Source organism: Miniopterus schreibersii (assembly GCF_964146895.1).
Source record: "Miniopterus schreibersii genome assembly, chromosome: 4".
NCBI lineage: Eukaryota > Metazoa > Chordata > Mammalia > Chiroptera > Miniopteridae > Miniopterus > Miniopterus schreibersii.
This window is the reverse complement of record NC_138105.1, coordinates 64,160,020-64,185,929: the sequence shown is the minus strand read 5'-3', so window position 1 is coordinate 64,185,929 and position 25,910 is coordinate 64,160,020. Positions and strand designations below refer to the sequence as shown.

The window sequence follows — 25,910 nt, the reverse complement described above, 5'->3', positions numbered from 1 at the left end:
GGTCCAGGTTCTTTTGGTAGGTCTTGGGATTCTTGCTACCTGCGATTTGGAGACCTCTGCCTTTTTCCCAGGGGGGGCACAGGGTCTAGCCCAGCCAAAGCCAGGAAGGACCTCCTCCTTCTATAGGACACCAATGCCCTTCAGTCTGGGACAAATACCCCTTATGATGTCTTGGCACCAAGCTGGACAGAAGGAACCCAAGGAGAGTGCTGACTGCTCAGGCCACTCACGTAGGACTAGCGTGACTAGCAGCTGCTATCCTGCTCAGGCTCTCTGAGGAGTTGGGTAGAGAGACCTGGCATGCTGGCCAGCCTGAGGTATGCCCAGCATCAAATAGGGGCAGCAACAAGTGCCAAAAGGGACAGTCCATTCTCCTCATGGACCCTATAGACTGCTCAAGTTGGTGTCAAAGGACCAGGAAGTTAGGACCAGGGGGATTTGGCTTAACATTCGCTCAGGGGAAGAAGACCTGGGGTCAGAGACCACAGTGTGTCTAAAGCTTTCTAAAGACCACAAGTAAGCACAAGACCTGAGCGGGCACTTACCAGAAGATGATGCCTGCATGGAAGATGCTCAGCCTCCCAAACGCTGCACAACTCTGCTGTGTCCTTATAAACTCAGAGACTGTCCTGGGATCTAAGTTGCTTTATAAAGCTCCCACCTCACCAAACAGCTGTCAGAACATCAGCATTCTGCCTTGCCTTGTGTGGAGGTAACTTGGTGACCAGTTGGTCTGTCTAGACAAGTGGATAGGTCTATGGGCTCACAGTCAACAGATGCATTGGCCGGAGACAGACAGCCAAGGTGACCCCTGATCAGTGCCCCTGGACCAGCCCAAGAGCCACCTTTACTGCATAAATGTTTGTTTCACCAAATATCACTCCCCAAATATGGGCTCGGTTCTGTTTCCCCAGGTGCAGTTTCTCCTAATGGGCCTCCTTTCCCTCCTCGCTGTTTGCCTGTCAGAGGTGTGTATGTAGAGGGGGGAGCACCAACACTTGTTGCATGCTTTGCCAGTTGGGTCTCTCCTCAAGCATGTACCTGCTCACTATCCTGGGCTCCTGCGCCAATAGCATCGTCCCTGGGGTGCCAGGTGGGGGTCACCCTTACTGGCCCCATATGGTCCATCTCTGCTGCTTTCACTCTTGGGGGTGAGGCTGGAGTGACAGGCTGTGTGGTCGATCCCCCACCAGAGCCTCCTCCATTCATTGTCTGCTTACGGGTCCTCTGTTCAGCCAGGTGTTTCGTGCCAGGGTATCACTTGAGCAACCTCCCTGTTTGGCCCTGCAGAGGATCTGTGGGATCCCTGACCTGCCTGTTGCCTTGGCCTAGAACTTGGGGGGCAGGGGTTTCTTGTCCAACAGGTTGGGAGGTTTTATAAAAGATGGCTGCATCAGTTCAGACACCCTCTGTGGGCAAAGTGTGTGAGTTCCACCCAGGTGGGGGCCTCTGGTGGGCCCTGGGATCCTGTAGGCCACCTTTTACTGCATGAGTGCAGAACTGGGAGTTTGACCCCTGTCCACCTACACTCTCAGATGGGGCTTCCACGTGGCCCACCTGGTCCTCCTTGTCGTAGATGGATGGGCTTTCCACTCCTGCCCCACCCAGCATGTGCATGGGGCTAGGGCCTTTGCCATCTTTGTCATCCCAGAGCTCTGTGTTCCAGACACCTCTTGGGGGCTTTGTAAAAATTCAAGGTTACATGCTTGGTGCCAATCTGGCCCTGGTCAGTGGTACTCCTGGTCCCCAGGCATCATAGGGTTTTGGGCCAAGGGTCAGTGTGGCTCCAGCTGGGGTTTGCCTCCTGTTCTGGTCCAAATGTTCTGGGATGGCTTTACTGATCACGTAGTGGGTGGCTGAAACCACAGAGATTTGTGCTCTCCCAGTTCTAGAGGCGAAATGTCCAAGATCAAGGTGTTGCAGAGCCATGCTCTCCTTGAAGGCCACAGGAAAGGGTCTTTCCTGCTTCTTCCAGCTTCTGGGTGCTCCAGGCATCCCTTGGCTTGTGGCCCTATCACCCCAGTCTCTGCCTCCATCTTCATATGGCTTTTCTCCTATATGTCTGTGTCCATATCTGGGGAAGGGGGCAAGATACCAGTTTGTAGTAGGCCCAGTCTGATCCAGCATGACCCCATCTTAACTAATTTCATCTACAAAGACCAGATTTCCTAATGAGGACCCATTCACAGGTTCCCAATGGATGTGAGTTTGGTGGACACTGATTATCCCAGTATATCTCCTCTGTCCCCCCACTTCCTCCTGTACCACTTCTCTCCCCAAGTCCCCAGTCCCCCATTGTTCCCAGCTGGCGTCCGTCCCCCTGTTGGCCCTTGAGCCCTGGGACCTCACCCTGGTCCTGTGTCCCCCCCCTTTGCTGCCTTGTCCCTGTGCATCTGACCCAAGTACCCCCTGGCCTCAGTGGTCTGTAGATGAGGAATGGGCTCCCAGAGCTTTTGTGAAGGAAAAAAACAGAGCTGTCACATCCCTCAGAACCCTCCCCCCACAACCTCCTTTTCTCCTTGCGTCTAGCCCACCCATGGAGGCAGCTGTCCAGGGATGAGTGCCCCATTGGGGGTCCTGGAAGAACTGAGCTGTGCCCACAAACCCAGGCAGGACTTTAGTACAGAGCTGGTGCCCCCAAGACAGGCTGCTGGGTCTCACCCCATGCTTAGCTCTGTTGGCTTGGCCCCCTCCGCCCGCAGCTGCACATCTCTGCCCCTGACTCCAGCATGCCATATCTCAGTCCAGCACCTCCATCTAGGAGCAGAGCAGCCTCTCCAGGATGCCCCCATTCTTTTTCCTTCCTGGGTCCCTCATTAGGGACTGACCCCAGACTGGCCCTGACCTGTGAGGCAAGGAGAGGGCTCCCTACACCCAGCTCTGTAGACTTCACAGATGCCCCCCCCCCCCCAACAGTCCTGGTTTGCCGAGTCAGGCCCAGCTAGGCCTCAGGAACTACTGAGGCCTCTGCCTTAATACCTGAGCCTCATGGAGCCCTGGCCAGCCCCTGTTCCGCCCTTGTCTGGGTCCCAGGGCCCTCACTTGGAGCCTGAGGGAGGGATAGCTGGAATGTCTACCATCCTGTACCTTGTGGGAGTCCAGCAGGTCCCTGCCACACACAGATACTGCTCCAGGGAGGACAGCCTCATTCTGTCCTGGCAGGACACAGAAGAGGTAACAAGTGGCCAGCAGGGTCCAGGTATCACCAGATGGAGGAACTGGGCAGCTGGCTCAGAGTGTGTTTGGGGGCTGAGCCAACAGAGCTCAGTGTGAGGTGAGACCTGTGGCCTGTCCTAGAGCTCGGGCTCTCCCAAACCTTCTTCCCCCAGTGGTCCTGTCTAGGCCACCGACTCCTTGATCTTTGTCTTTTATAATGACTCATGAAAACCTGATCTCAAAAGGAAATCCTGTGAATATAAATCATGATGGTGACTGCAGGCCCCTACCTGCCGAGAGCACTCAGCCTTCTGTCATGAGACCTGCATCTAAAAATACTCACCGGGGGCCCACTGCACACCCAGCTCTGATCTTTGTGCCCCAAGACCCCACACTGTGCCCCTGGGGTGGATCCCCTCTGGGAAGTGATATGTTCACACTCTGGAGCTTGGGGGCTGGGGACAGGGTCCAGAGCTCTGGACCAAGGAGCAGTATAGTGGTTGTCAGCAGATGCCAGAAAGTGAGGGGATGGTACAGGCTGTGTTTGGGGGACAGGGGAGCAGGAAGCCTGAGGCTGTGGAGGCACCGGGGCAGTGAGAGGTGATGTTGGACCTGGGCATTGGAGGAAGGAGCACCATAGGGGTGGCCTCTGGGGGCATGGGGATGGCAGTGGGCTTTGTCCCTCCTTCCTTCCCAGCCTCCTTTCCCACACCCTAGCACCCACTAACCCACTTCCTGTCTCTGTGGGTCTCCCTCCTCTGGTCATTTCACATAAATGGAATCACACACTCTGGTCTTTTGTGTCTGGCTTCTCTCACTGACTCTTGTGTTCAAGGTTCATCCATAGTGAGTGTCAGTGCTTCAGTCCTTTTCATAGCTGAGTAATATTCCAGTGCAGTGATTTTCAACCTTTTTCATCTCATGACACACATAAACGAATTGCTAAAATTCTGTGGCACACCAAAAAATATTCTCATCAGTCTGACAAAAAATAGATATAATTTTGATTCATTCACGTCAGGCAGCTGTTGTTGTGTTGGCTGTTGTCATTTTTTTAATTTGACAATCTAAGGAAAGAGGTTGGTGCCCAGACTAAACAGTCTGGTATTGCATGTTTTAAAAATGATTGCTGCACACTAGTTGAAAATTGGTGTTCTAGTGTATTTGTCTATTCATTAGCTGATGGACACTTTGGTGGTTTCCACTTTTTGGCTGTTGTGAATTGTGCAGCTAAGGACATCTGGGTACGGGTTTTATGTGGACTTGAGTCTTCCTTTCTCCTGGGTGGCCACCTAGGAGCAGAATTGCTGGATCTGTGGCGACTGTGTTTAATTGCTTGAGGAACTGCTGATGTCCAAGCAGCCATACCCGCCCACCACGTGCTCCATGGGCCCTAACCCTGTCTGTGAAAGGAGAGGATGCACACGCTCCCCAGGGTCTTAGTTCCCTGGGTCTCAGCCCTCTGGGTCTTGGCTCCCAGCAGAGTCTGGAGCCCTCCCCACAGATGACAGACCTCTTTCTCTGAAGGAATGTAATGGCTGGACCACGGGTGAGGGAGGACACAGTGCTTGAGCTTTCTGGGGCTGCCAAACAGGTTCCATGGGGGGGCGGGTGTTTGTGGACACAGCTGACCCTGGTTCCTGGGACGGGCTCCTGGGGCTCCAGAAGGGGCAGGAGGGGCCATGCAGGTTAGAGGGATGTGGACGAGGGGTGAGCATGGGGGCAGACGTGCTGCTGGTGGGGGTCTCTTGGGCACAGTGCATCCTGAGGACAGCCCAAGGATCCCTGGGAGCCACCCATGGTGCCCCCCCACCATGCTCGTTGGCCTCAGGCTTGGATGGTGCTTTCCAAGGAAGCAGCTGGGCCCTGTGGCCACAGGGCCCAGAAGCACCCTGCATTGATTGGGGTCTGCTTTGTTCAGGGATGTGACTTCTGCAAGGGGGAGCCATGGTGGGGAAGGTCTCGGGCCGGGGACATGTCCTGTCCTAAGCATCTACTGCACGGAGAAGGGATAAGAGCAAGCCAGCCAGTGCCCATGGTCAGCTTTGTGAGCTTTCTCTGTTGAATAGAGGTGGGTTCCACCTGTCTGCTGTCCCAGATGCTGGGAGCACACCTTCCTCAAGGTGTATCCCCTGAATCAAGGCGCTTCCTGGTGAAGGTAGCAGTTGCTTAAGTGGCCACCAGGTTGCAGAGGCCCCTGGTTCTGCTAAGGGCCTGATGAGCCTGGTCCACAGAGCCTTAACCAACCAACTCATTCTCCGGATAAGCAAGCAGAAGCTCCAGGAGCTGAGGTGCCCTGAGCTGGCCAGTTATCCAACTATTCAACCTTTAATCTGTCTGCCTGACCCCAGAATTTTTATAAGGACCAGCCAAGACCACAATCAGAGTAGCTGTGTATTCATTGCAGGCAACCCCAGGGCCTCCCACTTGCAGTGTCTAAGCCTGTGTCCCACCAAGTCTTGTCTGTGGGAGCCTGGAGGGTGCATTTAGGAAGTGGCTGGCACCTCCAAGGGTCCAGGCCTCTGGGGGGCGTGGGAAGGGTTATCCCTCCAGCAGACATGAGCCTGAGAGACTAAGGGTGGAGGCTGGAGCAGAGCCGTAGGATGAGGGGTGCATGGCCAGCAGGGTGCAGAGTGAAGCCCCCCTCCCCCCCACAGGATTGCACAAGAGGCTCTTGCGACTGTGATTACTGGAAGTCCAGAGGATTTCTTCACTCAGGGCTTGGCTGGGAGTGGCGGCTGCCTCCCTGGGTGATTAACGTCCTGGGGTGGCCTCTTTCCTGAGGAGCACGCTGGCCAGCCTAGGGTCTCTGCTCATAGTGAGGGGTGGGGCACAGGGTGGGGGTGTTCAGTCACAGGCCACAGGGCAAATGGAAGTCGTGAGGAGCTGGGGTCACCCCTGTGGCTTTTCCTTGCTGGGTGTGCCTGCCCTAAAGAACAGGGACATTCTTGGTGGGGACGCTGTGTATCCTTACCCCGAACCAGGTCTGGGGACTCTTCCCAGCTCAGCTTGGCCCTGACTCCCCAGAGACCCTCTGGCAAGCCTATTCTGGCTGCAGAAGGATAGGGCTGGCCCATGGGCCTGGTGGGCACACCCAACTCAGAGGTGCCAGCTGGTTGTACTCTGCCTCCCAGCCAGACGTGCCAGTCACAAAGCCAGGTGCCCAGGGGTCACCCCTCACATCAGGGGTCCCAGAGCTCATGGCTCTCTATGTGGGTATCAGGAACATTCTTTGGGGCCACATGTTATTCGGTGGGCCAGGCCGCCTGAGTCAGCATGACCAGCAGGCGGGAATGAGGCGGGGTCAACTGGCCATGCTAAAGAGGCTGCCCTCATCCCAGAGGTCCAGACCCAGTGTCCCCAGGAGGGGGCCCAGGGAAGTGGGTGGGGCCTCCTGTGGCCTTTGAGCATGGAGGCTGAGTAGGAGTTCTGCCCTGGTGTCTGAGAGGACCCCTCCCAGAATAGCTGCTGGGGAGAGGCTGGGAACTAAGAAGCATCCTTGGCAGCACTGCAGTGTTTGGGAAGCCTCAGCTTACATCCTCCCCATTGAGGTGGGGCATTCAGGGCAGGTGAGGGTGTGGTACATGGCCCATGGGGTCCTACGGCTGAGGCAGAGCCTGGCGGAGAGGGGGAGGTTGACCCCTTTGTGCAAGCCCGGCCTAGCTGTCCCTTGCCGACTGTCCCTTGTCCCCGGACAGGGGGTCTTTGCCCGCTGGGGTCAGAGGCTGACCTCAGGACATGTCGTATCTCTCTCCAGGTCATGATGCCTCCGCCTTGGAGCAAGAAGCCCAGATAGACGCCCCCGTGGCCCAGGTCGAGGAGCCGCCTGATGCTGGCAGTGGGGCCCACCATGGACGGGGAGTTCCCACAGCATGAGGCCCCGCCAGCTGGCAGCATCCTGTACAGCCCGCCACCGCTGCAGAGCCCACTGTGTGGGTCCAGTGTCCAGGTGAGCCTGGCCCCCCAGAGTTGGCCTTGGGGTGGGACGCTGCCCTCAGTGGGGAATCCTCTCTGCCACCAACTGTCCTGTCTGTTCCTCAACTGTGAGCCACTAGGTTTCTTTTGCAAAGATGATGACTGGCCCTTGGGGAGCCACCTACGCTTGACTGCTGCCTTCACCTGTGGGACTGGAACCCCTGCAGTGGGCCATGGTTGTTTATTTTTCTTCAGTATTTTTTCTTTGTGATTCAGTAGACTTTATTTCTTAATTGGTTTTAGATTTATAGGAAAATTGTGCAGAACGTTTCCATATACTCCTCCACCACATCCCCTATCGTCAATGTCTTGGTTAACGAGTGAGCTACCTTGTTAAAACAAAGGAGCCAATATTGATACATTGTTATCCACTGAAGTCCACAGCGGACATCAGGCTTCTTTCTTGGTGTTGGACACTCTGTGCATTTGTACAAATCTACAATGACACTTATCCACCATTATAGCATCATACAGAGTAGTGTCACTGTCCTGAAACCCTCTGTACTCTGCCTGTGTATCCTTCCCCATCCCTGGCACCCACAGATCCCTTTCCTGTCTCCACAGTTCTGCTCTTTCAGAATGTCCTAGAGTTGAGATTATACAGTATGCAGGCTTTTCAGATTGGCTTCCTTCACTCAGTAATATGCATTTGAGGTTCCTCCATGTGTTTTTGTGGCTCGATAGCTCATTCTTTTTAGCACTGAGTAATATCGCATTGTCTGGATGGACCACAGTTTTATCCATCACCTCCTGAAGGGTGTCTTGGTTGCTCCCAGGTTTTCATGACTATATTAAGTATCATAAGTAACAAAACCACCACAGGTGCCAGCTGGGCCCTCATGTCACAGAGGCACAAGTGGCCCCAGGAGGAGGGTCCAGAAGTCTCCAGCGAGTCAGGCCTGGGTGGAAGCAAAGCTCCTCTTCCACTGTATTTCTTGGCGGGGAGACTGCTGAGGAGAGCAGGTGGGGTGCTGTGCACCAGAGAACAGCCTGGGAAGCAGCAGGGATGGGCAGAAGGCTGGGTGGGCAGAGGAAACTAGATTCAAGCTCAGGGTCAAGAGGAGCTGGGTAATGGGCAACAGGGAAGCAGAGCTCAGGTTCCAGTGCTGGAAACCACTGGGAGGCACCAGGCCCATACCTGGAGCATCAGAACATGCTGGGGGACTCGGAGCCAGGATTTCCTCCAAGCCTAGCTGTGCCCACATGGTATCCTATCATGACAGCATGGAATCTGAACTTACTCCATGTCAGCCTCGAACACTGGGCAGGCACTGAGTTGATAAACCACCTGCAGCTCAAAGCCTAGCTGAGATCCAGCAGGGCCTCCAGTAGGGTCTAGGCAGCTCCGTGAACTGGTGCAGCCTCCTCTCTCCTTCCTGTTGAAGCTGTGTGTACATGTCCCCTGATCCTCCCAAGCTTCTGCTCATGTTGTCACAGCTGATACCTTCCCTTTTCCCCTCTGATCCCCTTCACTGTCCCTTTGTGCTGTCCCCTGAGTGGTATCGGGTTTGTTTCTAGGATTCCATTGTGCCTGTTTCTCAGGCTCAGAGCACAAACTTGCCATTCTTTTTTTAAAAATATGTCTTTATTGATTTCAGAGAGAGGAAGGAAGAGGGGGAGAGAGAGATAGAAACATCAATGATGAAAGAGTTGTCATTGATCAGCTGCCTCCTGCACGCCCCCAACTGGGGATCGAGCTCACAACCCAGGCATGTTCCCTGACCAGGAATCAAACCGTGATCTCCTGGATCCTAGGTTGATGCTCAACCGCTGAGCCACGCCCGGCCAGGCAAACTTGCTGTTCTTATAACACACAGGATTCTTCCTTCTCAGCATCTCATAATTTGCTTAATTATTTCCGTAGTGTTGGACCTTTGGGGTGGTTCCAGTTTTCTATTACTATATATAGCACCCTGTGTTTTCCTCCCCCTCGTGGATTTGTCCCCCGGCTGTTTCTAGAATATAATTCCTGGGTCTGGGCCACCCCACGCCAGGCTGTGCACTCAGCCTGTTCTTCTTGAGCCACTGATTGTGGAGTCTGCCCCTCAGACCACACTAGGTCTGGCCAGGAAGCTGCTGGCAGACCCTATAGCTCATGCGGACTGCAGGTTTGTGCAAGTCGGTGTGGGCAACATGCTCCTTAATTTTGCTTCCTAGCTGGGTGGAACCAAGCTCAGGAAGGGGAACCAGAGTGGATCAAGTGGGAGGTGGAGCTGCCCCAGGATTTTCAGTGTTGCTCAAGTGGCCAGATTTAGTAAATAAAAACACAGCTGTCCAGTGAAATACATGTTTCACATAAACACACATAATTTTTTACTATGTATGTTTCATGCAATACTTAACACTAAAAAAATCACTTGTTGCTTATCAGAAATTCCAGTTTCACTAGATGTCCTGTATTTTATCTGCCTCCCTAGCAGGAGTGACATCTTCCTAGTCAGCTTACAGGAGGCCTGGGCAGCTAGGGCTAATCACCTAGTGCCTGTCCCTCCCAAGGAGAGGGCTAGCCTCTGTTTAAAGATGGAGAATCCCCAGGCAGGCTCTGAATGACGGGCTGGAGTCAGATGTCTGTCTTGGACCAATCACATCCAAGGGCCTGCCCTCAGAAGTCAAAGCCACCACTTCTGGCTGCACTGGAAAATCCCAAGGAAGGCTCTGATTGGCTGACTTTGTGGTGCCACCTCAGTAGGGTGAAACTGGGTTTTTCCTTATTTATTTATTTATTTATTTATTTATTTATAATCCTCACCCAAGGATATGTTTTGTTTTTGCTTTTAATTGATTTTTTTTTAGAGAGAAAGAGACAAAGAGAAACATCCATGTGAGACAGAAACATCAATTGGTTGCCTCCCTTATGCTCTGTGACCAGGGATTGAACCTGCAACCTAGGTGTGTGCCCTGATCTGGAATGAACCCCTAACCTTTTGGTGTATAAGATGACGTCCCAATCAACTGAGCCACCCAGCCAGGGCCAAACTGGGTTGTTCTTGATTGGCAACCTTACTAGAGAGGCTGGGGAAGGAGGTTGGGGTTGCTGGGTAGACAAAACGAGGAGTCACCCCACCGTCCTGCCTCCCCAGCTGAGGCCTTAAGGTCCTCGAGGACCTAGGGGTCTCCTGGCCCAGGAGCTCCATGAAGGCTCCCCAGGCCTGATCTAAAGTGTAGGTGGAGAAGGTCAGGGAGTAAACAACCCCCTCAGTCCTCCCCATCCCAGACACCTGTAGCCTCCAGGCCAGCTGTGCTCCTTGTGGGTTTACAGTGTAGGCACCCACTCCCTGGACTGGCCTGTTCCAGGCGCTCTCCACATGCCCTGAGACCGTTTATGCTAGCTCATCTAAGAAGGCCAAGCCTGGCCTGGAGTAGAATGTTCCGGAAGTGCCTGTGACCTTGGGAAGTTCACATCCCTCTGGAGCTGGATTTCTCTTCTCAAATGGGGCCACAGGGGGGGAAGTGACCCTGGACCAGGGCCCTGGGGAGAAGTAGGGTTGCTAGGGTACCCCATGCTGCTCTCCCAGCCACAGTTTCCTTCTGGAGGCTTCCACAGCAGATTCCTTGTGGCCTTCATGCTGGGGAGAGGCCCTGCACTTCTTTTCCCCCCAATTCTTTATTTTGATTTTTTTTATTTTGCAGCCTGTGCAAAAACTGAGAACTGGCGGGAGGCCTCTTCCAGTCCATAATGTCTCAACATGTCTCTCTCCCCTTCTTCCTTGCACTGATTCTCTGGAACTGGACATCTGGACACTGGCAGGCCCCTTCAGGGGTCAGGGGTGGGGCACAGTGATGAGAATTCATGGCTGACATTCATGGCTGGTTCCTCCCCTTGGCATGGAGGGGGTGCAGGAGAATGGAGCTCTAGTGGTTTTGGCCATCTGGGCTGGTTCTGGGCCAGATCTGGGTTAGGGTCTCAGAGAGGGAGGACATGGCAGCCAGGGGAGTTGTGTCCATCCACTTTACTGAGGACCAGGACCTGCGTGGGCCAGGCAGTAGGAGGCTGCTGGCTGCTGGGCTTCTGGGCTCCTGCCTCAGACTTGCCATCCAGCTGGGCCAGCTGGGAGAAGTGGAGACTGTGACTGTAGCCAGTAGGCCTCTTCCCAAAGGACATTTCTCCTGACGGGGTCATATGTGAGCTTCATTGACAGGGCTGTGGCTTGTTTTAGGGGAGGGAACTCCTGCTGAATTGAGCTGTGTAAAGGTAGGACATGCCACACCCGTTGTACAGAGGAGCTAGAGTGTTCATGGTCCCACACCTTCAAGCTGGTCCTGTTAAATCGCAGTGCAAGGTCCCTTATGTACCCACTGACCTCAGGCTCACTCTTCCAGCCACGTCCCTGGTGTTTCCCAAAGCAGGTTCCTTGGAACCCCTGCCCATGCTGCTCTCTTGGGCCAGACAGAGTGAGCTGATACTGGTAGCCCCCTTGGCCCGTGGGAGCTCTGAGAAGGGTGATCTCCCAGCTTACCTAGGAGGGGTTGGGCTGTGAGGGTCTTGCTAGGGCAGGAGCCAGTTCATGGTGCTGGTGGGAGCCCCTGGCACTGGCCTTGTCCCCCATCCCTCTGAGAAGTCCTCTCTCCCTGGGCAGGCCACACATCTCCCCCATGGGGCCTGGCTCTGCAGGGACTTGCACCATCTTGCTTTGCATGTGGTCTTATCCTTCACTTGTAGAATGGGGGTGGGAGGCTCCTGAGCAGGGTATTGGGCCACCAACACATGGGCCCTTGTGAAATACAGGTTCCTGGGCCCCAGGCCTGGGTGTCAGAACCTCAGGTGGCTGGCAGTGTTGACTGAGGGATTCTGAGACCATACCCACCCAATCCTCTGGGATTCTGGGACCACACCCACCCATCCCCACCTGGTCCTGCACATGTATTGATCAATACTTTCATCTTCACTGCAACCCTCTCAGTGGGTTTTCCCATGCACTTAGGGAAGCTGAGACACACAGCAGTTAATTGACTCCCAGGTGATCCAGTTAGGGGCCAAGGGTGGGGCTTGTACCCTGACCTTGGAGTCCCTGGCTCTGGACCACTGGAACCCTACCCAGTGAGTGGGGCAGGTTCCCTCCTCTCCCATCCCCTTTAGCCCCCTTCTGATGCACTCGCTCTTTTGCAGAGCGCCGTGCTGCACTACCGGTGGTGGAACCCCTTCCCGCCTACGCCATATCCAGCCTTCTCCAGTGAAAACCAGTAAGTACCACTGCTCGGGTCCAAGCCTGCCTCACCACGTCCCATGGCCACTCTGCCTTCCCGTTCCGCAGTCATGAATTAAACAAAACTAGAACTCGCAGAGCTTCAACCTCCTGCCAAGTGGGCCGTGGGCCTGATCTTGGCTGCTCTGAGGCAGTTGAGATCTGTCTTAGTGAGAACCCACCAGGGAAAAGGGCAGAGGTAGTGGAGACAGGTGCCAGAGAGGGCTCCACTGTGGGGGGTGACAACAGGTTGGGGTGGTGAGAAACTCTGGGGGCAAAAGGAACCAGGAGTGCATTTTCCTCTAGAGGGCAACGGAACTGGGTTTTGTAGGGTAAATAGGAGTTTTCAGGGAACCAGGCCAAGGAATGACCTGTACGAAGGTCCTGGGAGCACATGTATCTGGACCCTTTTTTTTCTGTATTGCTGTGTCTTGGGATGTGGGTGCTTGGGCCCCTCCTTTAAGCTGAGTTTCTGAGACACCAGAGTTCTTTCTGTTAGCGGGTGGCCCCACTTCTGTCTTGTACTCAAAGTGGGGAGGACAGTGCCCCCACCACACCCAACAGCTCACCTTCTTTCCTATCTCTCTCCAGCCAGTTTATGAACTTTGTGGGTCAGCCCTGCGCAGATACCAGCTATAGCCCTGCGGCTGCCACCCCCAGCTTCCTGCCAAAGAGCGACTTTCCTCAGGTAGGAGACCCAAGTCAAAGTAGCCCTTCGAACCCCCAATGGCCAAGTGCCTGCCCACAGGACCCCTGCTGCACCCCAGGTCTGCGCCAACAACCTCTGCTGAGCCATGTGGAAATAGGGCTTATTTTGGGGAATAGCAGTGCCCCTTGGCCCTGCCAGCCTCAACTACAGCCCTGCTCTTCTGATCTGTCAGAGGCAATTTCACCACAGTGGAGAGCTGGGTCAGAGGTTATATAACGAAGGATGGGAGTTTTCCTTGTCACCCCTTTGGTCATGCCCTGTGTGTGGGTGGTGGGGCTGCCTTTCAGAGCACCTGCTTCACTTTCCCCAAACCTTGGTGCCTTCCTCCTTCTCCCAGCAGAGGCTTTGTGTTCACCTTAGTGTCTAGGGGAGGATCCTTGGTCTCCATGCCCCCAGGCAAGAGTGGTGCCCCTCAGTGAGTGTCTGTGTCCCCAAACCTAGCAGTCATTTGAAAATGTGACCCACAGTCAATGTTTGATTTATTCTCTTGGGGGACATGGGGCAGCTCAGCTCTCAAGGAGTCAGGTGGAACCTGCCTTCGTGGCCTCGTCCTTAGGGTTCTTGCTTAGCGCCCCTGTCTCCTCATGCCAGCTCTGGAAAACCGAGCTCTGCGGGGATGATTCTTGGGAAGAAGCCCACGCTCACTCTAATGCCGGCGCCTTTGCTCTGATGTGATCACCCGGGGCCACTGGAGCCTTGGCACTGCATTTCCCTGGGAAACTTCAAATACTCGCCTGAGCCTGTTCTCTGTAGTGGGGTGTGTGTGTGTGGGGGGGCTCAGCATACAGTTTGGGAACCACCCAGTTGTGAGGGTGCTGAGGCCAATCAAGGAGTGAGGGGGCAGCAGCCACTCAGCTCCTAGCCTCCATCCTCCTTGTGAAGTGGGGGCATGTGAGGCCCACGAGGGGACAAGCTGTGGAGGGATGCAGCATAAACCAGTTAATTCAAATCCGCTGGACTCACTTGGATCCAGACAGACCATTCATCTGGCTCACACCCACTGGAGCTGGCTGTTCTGTGCACTCAGGGCTTCAACAGGACCGGGCAGAGAGCTGGACCAAGGGAGCTATACTGTGGTAACCAGTGTTCTCCCTCAAATCCACACCCACCTGGATCCTCAGAATGTGTCCTTCTTTGGAACTAGGGTCTTTGCAGGAATGATGAGTTAAAAATGGAGTTGAGAGGATGCTGGTTATCTCAGCCTGGCCCTAAACCCAGCGCGTCATTAGAGAGACAGAAGAAGAGACACAGACACAGAGGACAAAGCACATGACCAGGGAGGCAGAGACAGGGCCATGTGGCCACAGCCAAAGACACCAGGAGCCAGGAGGGGCAAGAGGGACCCTCCCAGACGTTCACCCTCCAGGGCTGTGGGAGTACATGTCTGTTGTTTAAGTCACCCCTTGGTGACCCTTGTGGCCACCCTGGAAAAGATGAGGCTGGGCCTCTCAGAAATGGGAGCACAGGGCTCATCTACCCTTTGGGGGCCATGTAGAAGAAATTTGAGCCCCCGAGTCTCCCAGGATAAGGGTAGTGATGTGACAGAGATGAGGGGCCCTGTGGACCTGGCCCCCCAGCCTTTCCATTCGCGTTTGCAGTTTCTTCCTTCAGCTCTGGAGTATGACACCTTAGGCCTCTGTGGTTTGGTGGATGCCATTGCCCAACCTTGGGAGGTGCTGGTGTCCAGCGAGGAAGGTCCAGTGGGGGTCAGGGTGCCCTGGCTGTCAGCTCAAGACCCTCCCCCATCTGCTGCGTCTCTGGGTGTTGACTTATCCTGCAGGGCTGGTCGCCTTTTCAGAGCTCTGATTAAGTTCCTCTCAACCCATCTCAGACACTACTCCACATCCAGACTTATCTCCTGATGTTGTTTCCCCAGCTGGGGCATCACCTGATGTGTGAATGAGGAAACTGAGGCATGGGGTATGCAGAGTCCATGGCTCTTGGAAGCCTCCCAACCCCTGTGGCCACCCACCCGGCTTTACTCCCCCATCTCTCTCTCTAATGCATTTGGCTCCCACCACCTCCCCTGCTCTGCCAAGAAACAATGTGGTTTCTCAGCCTAGAACCCCTTGGGGCGTCACAGATGCCTTTCCTAGCACTCAGAGTTCATGTATCCATCTCACAGATGTTTATTGAGCGCCTGCTGAACCCATAGCAGCCCATCCCCCACTCCAGTCACCTTGCTAGGATACCTTGGACCCAGATCTCCCCCCTATTTTTTTTTTTAAACCCTCACCTGAGAATATTTTTTCCATTGCTTTTCAGAGAGAGTAGAAGGGAGACAGAGAGAGAGAAACATCGATGTGAGAGAGACATATTGAGTGGTTGCCTCCCACACATGCCCTGATTGGGGCCTGGGCTCAAGCCTGCAACCGAGGTGTGTGCCCTTGGCCAGAACTGAACCTGGGACCCTTCAGTCCATGGTGGGACACTCTAACCACTGAGCCAAACCGGCTAGAACCAGATCTCCCTTTTAAAACAGCAGGACTGCCGTGGCTGGGTAGCTCAGTTGGTTGGAGCATTGTCCAGTGCACCAAAAGATTGTGAGTTCAATTCCTGGTCAGGGCACATACCCAGATTGCGCATTTGATCCCCAATTGGGGAGCATACAGGAGGCAACGGTTCACAGGAGGTAATTCATCAATGTTTCTTTCTCACTTCGATGTTTCTGTCTCTCCCTCTCTCTCTCTCTCTCTCTCCCTTCTTCTCTGTCTAAAATCAGTTTTAAAAAACACCATATCTTTGGGTGAGGATATTTATAAATAAATAAATAAATAAAGCAGAACCTTCTTCCAGCAAAATCTCACCCCAGTGCTGAGTGTGGGATCGGACAAACATGAAATCAGAGTTGGCTCAGGGCATGGACCTGTTGGTCAGCCTTCTGCACCTCTCCCATGACCCCCATGACCCCAGGGCCTGTGAGCCGAGCCAGGAAGGAGTCCAGACCTAGCCTAGTATTCGAAGCTCTTTATAGCCCAGCCCGGCCCACTGGGCCCACCACAGGCACCCTCTGTTCCTGATTCAGACTAAGTGACATCACCATGGTGGCTGGCTCAGGGACAGCTCCAAATATATCCCCATCCTGGTCCTGGAACCTGTGGACATGTTACCTCATGTGGATGTCACCTCATGTAGCAGAGGGACTTTGCAGATGAGATTAAGTTAAGGATCCTCAGGATTAAGCCTGGATTACCCAAGGGGCCCAGGACCCTCCATTCTGAGGCACCTGGAGGAAGCTTAGGGCTGGAAAGCATCTCTGTACCTGCCCCCTGGCCAAGCCAAGTGCTCTCCAGACCTTTCTGACCCTTCTGACATCCAGCTCTCTTTTTTTTAAGATTCTTAAGTTGATTTTTAGAGAGAAAGAAAGGGAGAGGAAGAGAGAGAGAAAAACATCAATGTGAAAGTGAAACATTAATCAGCTGTCTCCTGTATGCCTCCTACCAGGGATTGAGCCCACAACCCAGGCATGTGCCCTGACTGGAAATTGAACCGGCAACCTTTTGGTGCATGGGATGACGCCCCACCAACTGAGCCACACCACCCAGGGCAGACATCTAACTCTTAAAAACCTGCTTATACAGTTTGTTTTCAAGTCCCAGACATGGGAGCTGGGGAATCCCAAAAGAAAGAAAGAATGCATTTCACTGAGTGGGTGTGTTAGAACGCAACCCCAAAGATGTCCCCATCCTGGTCCCAGCACTTGTGGATATTACTTCACATAGTAATATGCAGGTAGAATTAAGTCCCAGGACCCTGAGATGGAAACAACCCTAGATTCCTCAGGGGGCCCAGGGTCCTCATAAGAGTGAGGCAAGAGGGTCAAAGTCAGAGAGATGGAAGAGGCTGTGCTGCTGGAGGAAGGCGTAGGGGTGCAGTGCTTAGAAGCTGGAAAAGGCTAGAAACTATTCTCTCTGGAGCTTCTGGAAGGACCAGCGGTGCCCACACCTGGGTTTAGATCTGTTAGACCCATGTCGAACTCTTGACCTCTAGAACCATAGGTAATAAACTTGTGTTGTTTTAAGCTAGGAAGTTTGTGGTAATTTATTATGACAGTCAAAGGAAACTGATACATCATGCAAAGCCCTCGTGTGGCCCATGGCACACTCTAGAAATGTTCCCTACTGCTGTATAAATTGGAAGGAATTGAAATGGAATATTTAGAGCCGGGCTGGGGGCAAGGAGTGAATATAAACCCGTAGGCCTTAATAAACTTCCTGGTAACTAAACTTGATTCCCAAGTTTCCTGGCAGCCAAAGCAAAAAGAGCAAGGAGATGAGCTGTGTGTCTCCTGTTACCTGCAAGGAGAAAGCTTCCTCCAATTTCCCTTTAAGACACGGAGTAATTCCTCCAGGGTCAGCATTCTGTCCCCCACCTCCACGGGGAATGCATTGGGACCTGTGGTTCCCCAGCCTGTGGTTGGCCTCAGACCTGGCTTTGCTGTCTGAGGTCTTTGCTCTTCTCCTGTCTCCTGGGATGAATCATGGAACCCCAGGGGTATTGGGTCCCTCCCTCGATTTCACACTTGAGCCAACCCAGGTCCAGGAACATTGGGGGCAGGTTGGCCATGCCTCTTTGGGACCCCCTTCACAGATCCCAGGGGGCCTGCAGCATGGGGGATTCTGCAGTCCAGATGCCTCTCTGAGGCAGCTGTGCTGGGTGTGGCCCCCCCATCACGCTGCCCTGCCCAGGGCCTGAGACCCAGGTTCCAATGTGGTGAGGGTTCATGCACCCAGGGCTCTCTGAAAATTTAAGCTCTGATGCCTTTTTCTGCATGTTTGAATGTTTTCATGACAAAACAAATTTTAAAATATTTTAGATTTACAGAAAATTTGCAAAAATAGTACTGAGAATTCCTGGCCACCCTCATTCAGCAAGCTTCTGTGTACGTCATCATCCTACATAACCTCGGCCCATGTGTCACAGTGTTGGTGATAGACCCAAATGCCAGGTAGACACTGAGGCCTCTGAAGAGTTTGCCTGGGGGCCTCTTGCTGAGACTGGGGCCCTGCGCTTATGGCAGGAATCCCACAAATAAGACCCTGTGTCCTCAGTGCATTGTCTCTGCAACCCTGGTATTGATGTGTCTCATTGCCAGTGGGATTCACCTTGATCCCCTTTGGGGTGGCCTCCATCAGGTCCCTCCACTGCCCACTGTCAGGCTGCTACTTGTCTCTCATGCTGGGAGAGACACCCAGGCTGTTCCCCTTGTAGTGGGGGTGGGAATGACCTTGTCATCTGTTGGTGGGTGTCTGCTACAGCAGTTGTGACTGAGGCGTCCATCTAGCAGAGATTGTTGTCTTCACTGCTACACTGATAGCTAGCATTGTGTAGAGACAGCTGTCCCCTCCCCTTAGCCATTTAGTCATTCATTTATATCAGCGTGGGCTCTGATCAGGAGTGTCTGCTCAGGATTTCCTGTGTCCCTCTGCATTGCCATTGGAACATTTCCTCCCTTGTAGCCACTTGGGCTGGCCTAGGCTCATGCTGTGTCATCCCTGCATTGGACCTTGTATCACCCACATCCCTGAGGAAGGGCCTCCTCTCCTTCTGACTCTTGTTGACATGGAGCCATTCAGGCCCCAAGTCCCTGGTTGGTGATCCGAACAGCTCAAGGGGCCCCACATGAGGTCTCACACGGGTGGGTGTGCTGAGCACTGGGGGGTCTGAATATGCAGCTTTTCTTTCATCATTTATTTTTAGATTGAGATACAATTTGAATATCATACAATTCGCTGGCTTTTGTTGTGTACCCATTACTTCTGTCTTCTATCAGAACACTCCATCACCCCAAAAACCCTGTCCCCATCAGCAAGCATCCTCCCCATTCTCCTCCCCAGCCCCTAACAACCACGAATCCACTTTCTGTCTTTGGATTTGCCTGTTCTGGACATTTCACATAAATGGAATCACACACTGTGTGGCCTTTTGTGTCTGGCTTATCTCACTGACCAGCGTGTTTTCAGTGTTCATTCATGTTGTAACTAGTGTCAGCGCTTCCCTCCTTTTCATGGCTGAGTAATATTCTACTGTGTGGATGGACCACATTGTATTTGTCCATTCATCCATTGGTGGACATTTGGGCTGTGTCTAACTGTTGGCTGTTGTGAAACCTGCTGCTGTGAACATTGTGTACAGGCCTTGTGTGTGGACATGTGTTCCAGATGTAGCTGAATCTGATTGGGGGTGATATTTAGGGAGATGTCGGAAATGCGTTAGGGGTGAGAGACTCAGCATTCCATCCCCCCTGCTGCCCCACATACTCATTCACTGGAGTAGATGCTGCCCTGAAACCTCCTCCCTAGGCCACCTGGACCCCTAACATCTTATCTTGGCTATGTTCTGGGGACAGCTCTTTCCCATGTGCTGAACACCTCCCGGCGCACACACACATACAAGGCAGCATTGCGTCTCTGGGCTTCTGAGAAGCAAAGATGAGGTCACGGCTCAGAAAAGTGCTTCAAAAACTCTCAGCAGCTCCCTGTTTGGGGAGAGGTGGGTGGCATCAACTGCTTGGCAAATGGATTTCACGGGATCAGAGGTCTTGGTTTGCCAGTGGGTTCTTAGCAGTTACCAGCATTGGCAAAAAGAGAGTGTGAGGCTTCTTCTCACAGGAGCCTGTTGGTTCACACTCAGCCATGGCCAGGAACCCTCCAAGGTCTGTGCTGAGGACCACAGCCAGGAACCCGCCTGTTGTAGTCTGTGCCAAGGGCCAGGAGCATGGGTGTTTGTCTCCAGAGAGTCTCTATGTGGAAGTCGGGGCACCCAGGCACCTGCAAACAAGGAAGTGAGGGAGGTTTTAAAGGCTGGGGGCTGTCCCACAGATTGTACTGCTGGAAAGCGGTCAGGAGTTGCGTGCTGGTGAGGCCACTGGGGCCACACCAGGCGCTGGCCCTATGATGGGCTGACAGAGCAGAGCTCTCAGGAGGATTATAGAAGTGTCCTGGGGCTACCCCACTAAAGTACCACAAACTGGGCAGCTTAAAACCAGAGAGATTTACACCCTCCCGTTTCTGGGGTAGATTTTGCAGGGCTACCCTCCCTCCTGAGGCTTCAGGGAAGGGTCCCTCCTGCCTCTCCCAGCTTCTGGGGACTCCAAGCATCCTGGGCTTGTAGTCACATCATGGTAGTGTCTACTTCTGTCTTCATGTTGTCTCTCCCTATGTGCCTATGTCCATATTTCCCTGTTCTTATAAGGACAACAGTAATTGCATTAGGACCATCTTACTCCACTGTGACCCCATCTTAGCTTATTAAACCTATTTCCAAATAAGGACCAGTTTACAGGTTAGGACTCGAACCTGTCATTTTGGGGGACACAATTGAGCTCTCAACAGGAACATTCTAGCAGTGAGGTGTGCTTGAGGAGGACCTGTAGTGCCCTCCCCACTCCTCTGTCCAGTGAGTGCTGCCCACTCCCCAGCCTCAGCTGAACTCACTGTAACTTGGGGACAGATAGGATACCTGCAGCCCAGGCCAGTGGTTGCCCGAGCCCTCGAGTGTGTGTAAAGAAACTGGCAGGGCAGGTGGAGAAGGTAAGGGATGAGACCCCAAAAACACGTGGGGGCATTTTCTCAGGAAACATGAGGCAGTTGGGCCATACCCACCCATCTGCACCCAGCCACATAGTGGAGGGTCAGCCTGGGGGCCAGAAAGGGTCCCGCCTGCTAGGCAACCCACAGCACAGACACAGCCAGACAGGGACTAGCCACATTCATGGGGCTGGATCCGTGGCCATCCACGTCTTCTGGTGTGGCCCCTACCCACACTAGCACCCAGGTCACTTGCTTTGCCTCCACCAGGACCTCTGCCCAGACCTGACTCAGCCCCCTAACTACCATCCAGTCCCATCCAAGACCCACAGGCTTTGGTGGGCAGGTGCCCCCGGGTGATGACTTTCTTAGGCAGGAGCCCTTCCTTGCCCTCAGACCCCCAGTCATCCTGGGCTTCCCTGTCTCTTTAGGGTCATCTTTGCCAGTTGGTCAACCATCTGGAGATGAGATATGAGGGACAGAGTTTACAAACTTTGCTGGCAACTTGATCAGTTTTATGCCCATTAAACCTAGTAATAAAAAGGTTTTTTTCATTTATTATTTTATTATGTTTTCCTTTCATTTCAGATTCCAAGTAATTCTTTTTAAAATCAAGACAATTTGCATACCTTAAAATTCACCCTTTTAAAGTATATTCACAATGTTGTGCAACCATCACCTCTCTCTTGTTCTGGAACGTTCCTTCACCCAAAAAAGAAGCCCCATCCTCCTTAGCAGTCACCCCCCTTCCTCTCCCCCAGCCCCTGACAACCACTAACCCACTTCCTGTCCCAGTGGATTTGCCTGTTCTGGACATTTCACATAAATGGAATCACATACTGTGTGGCCTTTTGTGTCTGCTTCTCTCACTGAGCATCATGTGTCCAAGGGCCGTCTAAGTTGTAGCGAGGGTCATTGCTTCACCTTTTCTTTTTTTTTTTAATTGATTTTAAAGAGAGGGGAAGGGAGAGAGAGAGAAACACTGATCGGTTACCTCCTGCACACCCCCCAACTGGGGATGGAACCCACAATGTGGGTATGTGTCCTGACTGGGAATTGAACCCGCCACCTTTTGGTATATGACACAACGCTCCATCTGAGCCTCACCAGCCAGGGCACGTCACTCCTTTTTATGGCTGAGTAATATCGCAGTGTGTGGTTGGACCACATTTGTCTGTTGATGGACATTTGGGTTGTTTCCACCTTGTGGCTGTTGTGAGTCTAGCCTCAGTGGATGTATGTTTACAGGTTTCTGTGTGAGCATGCTTACATTTCTCTTGAGTGGACACCTAGCAGTGGCATTGCAGGGTCATGTGGTGACTGTAGACCTTTGGAGGAATTGCTCACTGTTTTACAGAGACACTTGTTGCACATTCTCATGTTTGTTGGAGGTTCCGACACTTCTGCGTCCTCGCCAGCACTTGTCACTGTTGTCTGTTCAGGTTTAGCAGTCCCTTGGGTGTGCAGTGTATCTCATCTTGCTGGTGACCTCTTTCCCTGCTGCTTTGTGGTTTCAAGTATCTTTTCCTGAACTTACTGCCATATGTACATTTTTCCTCCCTCTCACGGTGGCCATGGCCTGGCAGGTTATCCCACAACTCACTCTGTTGTTGGGGTCTGTGTTGCCCCCTGGCTGTATGGGGAGACAGGACCAGAGCTGCTACAGTGGCCTCGTTGGACTGCAGGGTTGGACCCTGTGACTGCTCATTCTTCCTGACTCAGTGGGTGGCCCAGGGTCCCTCTTCTCAGCATGTGAGGAGTGATCTAAAAAATAATAATTCCCACTGGGTGGGTACCTGTGCCTAGGGCTCAGCCCACAGGGTATGATGGTTTTGCATACCTTGCCCACCAGCCCTTCCTGGACCTACTCCTATGCTGCTGGACTGAGGGAGGCAGGGGCAGGTGAAGTGGGGAGGAACGGAGCTTCAGGGGCAGGCAGAGCCCTTGACAAGGCTGGAAGACAAGGAGCAGGGTGGGCCCGGGTGCCCAAAAGGAGGAACTCTAGGTGGAGTCCCAGCATAGGCAAAGGCCTTGGGGCACCCAGGAGGCACTGGAGATGGCTCCAGGGTGTCAGGTGAAGGCCATGGACCTGGGTCCAGGCTGAGGAGCTAGGGACTGGGCCTGGGAGGGTGTGGGGGAGCATGTTAGGAGTTGGATGGACCTGTTTCTTCCCTGTTTCCTGGGGACCTGTGCCCCTTAGAATCACTGCTGTGGACATCTTGGGAGCCACAGAGGGTCCCTACCAAACCCAGTTCTCGAGGGGAGGGGGCCAGGTAGAACAGAACCTAGTACACCAGCAGTCTGGGGAACCAGACAGGGCTGGGAAGATCTGTCTGGTTGTCCCAGCCATGCCCCCCAATGTCCCATCTGAACCCTGAGTGTCTGCAGAGGGGCCTGGCGACAGTGGATGGGGCACCCGGGGCTGGCAGGGTGCAACCTGGTGGGCTGGCGCATTGTTGACAGCGTCTGTCTGTGGCTAGATTCCGCCCTGTACAGTAATTGTCCCTGCGCTGCCAGTAATCGCCCTGACTTACCAGGCAGGCATCATTTCCTGAAAGTCAGAGGCCTTAGGGGAAGTAGGCGCTGGTGGTGACTAAACCAACATGCAAATGCAGCTGGGCTGAGAGCAGAGCCGTCAGCCTGCCCAGCACCCAAGGTCATGAGGGAGCGCTCCTTCCAGGGGACCCATCGGCGGCCAAGCCATGTCCCAGCTGCAGTTCTGGCTGCAGTTGGCAGCACTCAACAAGGTAACCCTCCCGCTCCCCCTCAGGAGTCAGTCGGGCCCCCTCCCACCTGGCAGGCAGGTCCAGCCACCTGCCGACTGTGAGGACTGACTGGACCCACCAGATCCTGGGGTCTCCTCCCCTCCTCCTGGCTCCCGTAGGCTTTTTTTGGCAGAGACAGTGAATCTGCAGGAGTTTTCTGAGAACCAGTGGGGACATGGGGAGGGACCAGGGAGGCGCTGCAAAATGAAAGTGCTTGTGGCCAGAGGGGGAGGTGGGAGGGGCTGTGTCTGTGTGCTTGCTCTGGTCTGGGTGGTGAGAGTCTCACTGGCTCTGGGGTGTCCTAGGGCAGCCATCAGTCTCTCTGCCAGCAGCAGTGGACACAGTTTGGGATTGGCTCTGACTGGACAGGTAGGAATGGGTCCCTGTAACAACTCCTCTCCCCATGGACCCAGGCAAGCATTCAGCCCCTGCCCCAGGGCAGTGAAAGAACCTGTTTGAAGGTCATTTCTGGGGTCTGAGCAGCTGTAGCCATCCTGCGGGAGGCCCAGAGCCAGGTCAGGTGTGGGGGGCCATCTTGTCCCATCCAGCTGGGCTGTGGTGGGGAGGGGGGCGCTGTTACTGTCTGGGCAGCTCCAAAATGGCCCTGCCAGCTCCTTACCTGGTTCAGGGGCTCCCAAAATGCTGCAGATATGGTAACCACAGCAGATGACCCCATGCTCTCCGGGTCCCCCAGAACTGTCTGGGTAACCAGCCAGCTCCCTCCCCATTCAGGGGCTGCAGCAGGGGTCCTGGGGTCTGGGGAGCAGGTGCTCCAGGTGGTGACCTGTGGAGGGTGGTTTTGGGTTTGAGTGGTCTTGGGGGTTTGCTGGTGGCTGCTAGGAATTAGGTTCCCACACAGGCTGGTGGGCAGGCTGCCCACCCTGCACAGGCGGTGGAGCTGGGAGGTGCTCTGGGGCCTCACCTCCCCCTGGCCCCTGGTGACCCGTGCGAGGCCCCTCCTCCTTTTGTCGGAGAATCCAGGGACTCCCCCCCCCACCCATTGCCAGCTGCTTGTCTGAGCGTCTGGAGGTGGTGTCCATAGAGTGGGGCAAGAGCAACCACTTAACAGATGATATATTTTTAAACAGTTTTAGATTCACAGAATTATTATGGATGGTGTATGTTCCTGTGTGCCCCTGCCTGGTTCCCCTGCCCACACCTGATGTCACTGCAGTACCTTTGTCACAGCCGATAAGCCAGGACTGAGATATCATTAATAACCAAAGTTCATATTTACTAGATTTCCTGTTTCCCCTGATGCCCTCTCTCTGCCCCAGGACCCCATCAGGATCCCCCATGACAATGATCACATCCCCTTAGGCCCCACTGACTGAGTCGGTTTCTCTTCTTTCCTATGTGGATGCCCTGGCTGTTGTGTCCTACAGGATGTTCCCAGTCAGAGTTTTCTGTTGTCTTTCTCATGTTTGCACTGAGAGATGTGCCCTGCTCATTTGTCACATCAGTGTCCCTGTGTCCCCGTGGCTCCTCATGGCTGATGTTGATTCTCATCTCCCTGCCGGGGTGCTAATCAGGCTTCTCAACTGGGAAGCTCCTGCCCCTTCCACTGTCCTCTCTGGAAGGGGTACCTCTGCACACCAACATTTTGCCAGGGCCATTCTTCCTCTGCCTCCCAGACCCTGCCCACCACTCAGGGACCATTTGGCCTCCAGGAAGCAGGGCCCCCTCTCGCCAGGGAGGGGTCCCTTCTCACTCCCATCCAGCTGCCCACCCTGCACAGGCAGTGGAGCTGGGGGGTGCTCTGGGGCCTCCCCTCCCCCTGGCCCCCTGGATCCCTTCTAGGGCCCCAGGAGCTAGCATCACTCTGACCAGGCTCATGCAGTGCCCACCAGGGTCGTGCTCAGATGTGGCCCCAGAGGGATTTCAGCAAAGACATCTGGCCACCTCCACCTACACCCAGACCCCACCCTGCCAAGCTTGCTGGGGTCTCAGGGGTCTCTACCCCTCTCACTTCATAGGGACCAGGTAGCAAGACATAGCCTGGCCTTCCTTGGCATTGTCCACCAGACTTGGGCTGGGCCACCTCTGACTCCCCCTTCCCTGGGAGGGGCAGAGCCCAGGGACCTAGGGGCAGAGCCCAGGGGAGGTCCCCCCTTGGAGTCAGCAGGGCCAGACTCACCCATGGTTACCTCAGTTTCCCCTGAGACAGCTGTGCTAGCCTTTTGAGTCACTGGGCTCTCCCATGAGTGGGCTGGGCACCCTGGGAGTCTCAAGGTGTGCCTCCTTCAGCTCCTGCCTCTGTCTTGGAACTTGGGGCTTTTTTCCTTTTTTTTTTTTTTAAATCCTCACTCAAGGAGTGAGGATATTTTTTCCATTGCCTTCTAGAGAGAGTGAAAGGCATGGAGGAGAGGGAGAGAAACATTGATGTGAGAGAGACACATCGATTGGCTGCCTCCTGCACTCGCTCCAACATGGGGTAGGCATCAAACCTGCAACCCAGGTTAATGCCCTTGCCCAGGAATCGAACCCAAGACCCTCCAGTGCGCAGGCCGACACTCTAACCACTGAGCAACACTGGCCAGGGTGAACTTGGAGCTTGTATTAACCTACCTAGGCCACCGTCTGTGCCTGGTGC

At 54.0% G+C, this 25,910-nt stretch overlaps 1 protein-coding gene across 1 annotated transcript in view; it reads left to right on the top strand.

The window, feature by feature from the left end:
* Window positions 1-25,910, top strand: part of SBNO2 (strawberry notch homolog 2) — a 50,194-nt gene that overhangs the window by 5,913 nt on the left and 18,371 nt on the right. The window contains exons 2-4 of the mRNA XM_081135233.1: window positions 6,914-7,105; window positions 12,239-12,312; window positions 12,906-13,002. Coding sequence (XP_080991359.1) covers window positions 6,986-7,105; window positions 12,239-12,312; window positions 12,906-13,002 — 291 coding nt within the window. The 5' untranslated portion in view covers window positions 6,914-6,985. The remainder of the gene's footprint in view (window positions 1-6,913; window positions 7,106-12,238; window positions 12,313-12,905; window positions 13,003-25,910) is intronic.